General features: G+C 42.6%; 1 protein-coding gene across 1 annotated transcript; it reads right to left on the minus strand.

Annotated features, from left to right (window-relative positions):
* Positions 1 to 711: 711 nt before the first annotated feature.
* LOC149930883 (uncharacterized) lies at positions 712 to 2,958 on the minus strand. Its single transcript, XM_090157962.1, has 3 exons — positions 2,297 to 2,958; positions 1,458 to 2,226; positions 712 to 975 (listed from the first exon to the last, which is right to left on the minus strand). Exons 1-3 carry the CDS (start codon positions 2,956 to 2,958, stop codon positions 712 to 714), a joined length of 1,695 nt encoding a protein of 564 aa, XP_090014088.1.

Genomic DNA, 2,958 nt, shown 5'->3' on the forward strand with positions numbered 1-2,958 from the left:
GTCATTACCTGTTATCGCAAAGGGTTGCGACTTGCCGACCCGATCTCTAGGTAGGGGTGGTATTTCTTCATTTAAAGGCTTAGCCTTCCATCTCCGACATGTGATGCAATGGTTGAGGGCCTTTTTCGTGGCTTGTCTACCCTTGATAATCCATTACGTTTCTCGAAGTCTGGTTAAAGAAGTGGACAACCCGTCATGCATCAAGTTTTCATGTTCCTTTAAAATGATTAGTTCCGTTAGTCGGTTCTTGTTCGGCAAAATTATTGGATGTCTTTCTGAATAAGTAAATTATGTTTCTTGTAACCTTCCGCCAATTCTCAAAATGCCATCCTCGTCAATAAAACGGTTCAAGGTTGCAGTTTCCGAATCCTTTGGAAGTGGCTTCTTTTTAATTATGGCTTCTCGATCTGAAGGAAAGGCAAGTTTCTGAGTTTTAGAAATCCAATATCTTTTCGCCGCCTTGATTTCTTCTGAAGTTAATGTTTCAGACTTTCGGACATCCATTTTCCTAGAATTCTTCTGGAACCGCTTGATCCATGCATTTACCCTGAAGACATAATCAACGTCGCGATAGTCCTCGAGTTCCATGAACATTGACTCGGATCCGACTACGCAGGGGTTTACCGATATAGTTTTAAAGCCCTTTCTAAGTTCAAATTTGGCTTCCGGTTCTATCGGATCGTCATTTTCAACTTTATCTTTCTTGATTGGTCAATATTTTTCTTCCTGGCAAAGCCAATTAGGTCCTTGCAACCATAAGTCACTGTTGACCAAGTTATCCATTCCTATCCCTCTTGTTAAGAGGTCCGCAGGATTTTCCTTGCCACTAATGTGGTTCCAACTTCGGGGTTCAACCTTCTCTTGAATATCTGTGACACGATTGGCCACAAACGGCTTCCATTTTCGTGCACTGTCTTTAATCCAATTGATGGTGATTGTCGAATCACTCCAAAGGTAGACGTTTTCATCCTTAATCTTGAAATTTCAATTGATTTTGGTTGTCAATAGAGCTCCTATCAGTGCCGCCAACAATTTAGACGTAACTAATGTTACTCCGATCTGTCCGTCCTTCGTCACGTGTCTTACGTAAATAACTGAACAATAAGCTGCTTCACTGGCGTCAGTATAACAATGAATTTGTTATTGCTCTATTTGATCTTCTGAATGCTCAGGGAAGTAGTGTCTCGGTATTCTCAATGAACTGATTGTGTCTAGTTCAGTGGTCCAATTATTCCACTCTACTGCGAGGTCCCGAGGTATTTCTTCGTCCCAGTCCATTCCTCTTTCCCAGAGGTTCTGTAAAATGATTTTGAAGCGAATCGTATTGGGTCAAAAACCCTAGCTGACGCTCTTAAGATGCATCTCTTCGTTGGGCAGGCCGATTTTAAGTATTTCAATAGTCCGTCTACTTCGAAGTAGAATTGATCTTCGTGGTAATCCCATGCCAGTCCAAGTACCTTGGAAGTATCTTTTGATCCAATGAAGGGTTTCTCCACCTGAGTCTCATCGACGAATTTTTCTTCTTTCCAACATTCGTTAAGTTCCTTGGAATTTCTCAACCATTTACGCAAGGTCATTCCAGCGTCTGCCAGTATATTCTTCGCCTCTTTAGATATCTCGAAAGCCATTTCCGCATTGTTTTCCCCAGAAGCTACGTCATCGACGTACAGGTCACGATCCAACAGTTTTGCCGTTTTAGGAAACAATTCTTCATACTTCTTTGAGTGATGTCTGATGGTTGCCGCGAGGAGAAAAGGACTGCACGTGACGCCGAATACAATTCTGGTAAATCGCATAGTCTTTACCTTCCTAGGTTTACCGGGTACAAGAGTATTTTGAAACCATAAGAACCGCATTACATCGCGATCTTCGGGTGCTATTTCCATTTGGAGAAATGCCTGCTGGACGTCCGCCATAAAGGCAACCCTGTGTGTCCTAAACCTAATAAGCATGTCGTAAAGCTCCGGGCTCAAATTTTCTCCTGGTAATAGACATTCATTGAGCGATAGTTTGTCCTTTTCCTTGGCTGATCCATCAAAAATTATACGAAGTTTCGTAGTAAGTCTTTCCTTATCAATGGCTGGTGTGGTAGATAATAGACCAATTGGCCTTCCGGTCGACTGTCTTCGTTTACTTCCTTTTTCTAGATAATCTTCAAAGACCTTTTGGTATTCCTCGTAAAGCCCTGGATCCTTTTCGAATCTGCGTCCTAAACCCGTCAGTCTTCTGTACGAATTTTTGTAGTTTACAGACAGTTCTCCATGGTAGCTTCACTTGATAACGGCTACCATTAAACTTTACGTTATTTTCAAAATGCTTCCTGGCGTCTTTGTTTCTGGACTGATCCTCCGAATTGTCCACTATTCCAACTGATTCCAACTCCCATAGCTTCTTCATATCTGCCGCTAATCCACCTTCTTCAAAAACTTGCACGTGGTTTACTATGACGCAACCAACGTTTACGCCAATGGACATAACGGCCGAGGTGGTTGGTCCTTGTATAAGCCATCCAAATATACTTTCCGTGGCTCCAACCGCGTCGTCTAGATGCTGGAAGTTTCCCGTAACTACTTTACAATAGTAGCCTGATCCAATCAGTACTGATACCTGCATGTCTTGGAATTTTTCTGGTGATGTGTCGTCCGCTAACTTTAAACCCTTTTCCTGCATTTTTTGGCGAATTTCCTTTCCAGGGACGCACATGATGCCTTCATTGATTTCTTCTACTTCGAGCGCCTCGCAATAAAAGTAATTTCCGTCTCGCGCGAGTAACTTGAGGTTGACCTTGACGCAGGTTCTTCGTTTCTTCTCCTTTTTGCCAAAAGGTGCTACCCAAATGGTGTCTTCTCCTATTACTGGCAATCCCAGTTTGCGTGATACTTCAGTCCTGATGAAGGTTCTCTGACTTCCATCATCGATGAAAACTCGAACAGGCCCTTCTCTTTTTCCTTTCGCCAT

This window comes from Leiobunum rupestre, chromosome 9, assembly GCF_980474605.1.
Source record: "Leiobunum rupestre chromosome 9, qqLeiRupe1.1.hap1, whole genome shotgun sequence".
Classification (NCBI taxonomy): domain Eukaryota; kingdom Metazoa; phylum Arthropoda; class Arachnida; order Opiliones; family Sclerosomatidae; genus Leiobunum; species Leiobunum rupestre.

What these genes read in the sequence shown, in the direction of transcription:
- LOC149930883 (XM_090157962.1), bottom strand. Translation starts at nt 2,958, where the DNA reads ATGGCGAAAGGAAAAAGAGAAGGGCCTGTTCGAGTTTTCATCGATGAT. An exon ending in CATTTTGAAAATAACGTAAA is followed by an intron (nt 2,227 to 2,296) that starts GTTTAATGGTAG and finishes AAATTCGTACAG; the next exon opens with AAGACTGACGGGTTTAGGAC. An exon ending in GATCAAAAGATACTTCCAAG is followed by an intron (nt 976 to 1,457) that starts GTACTTGGACTG and finishes TGAAATTTCAAG; the next exon opens with ATTAAGGATGAAAACGTCTA.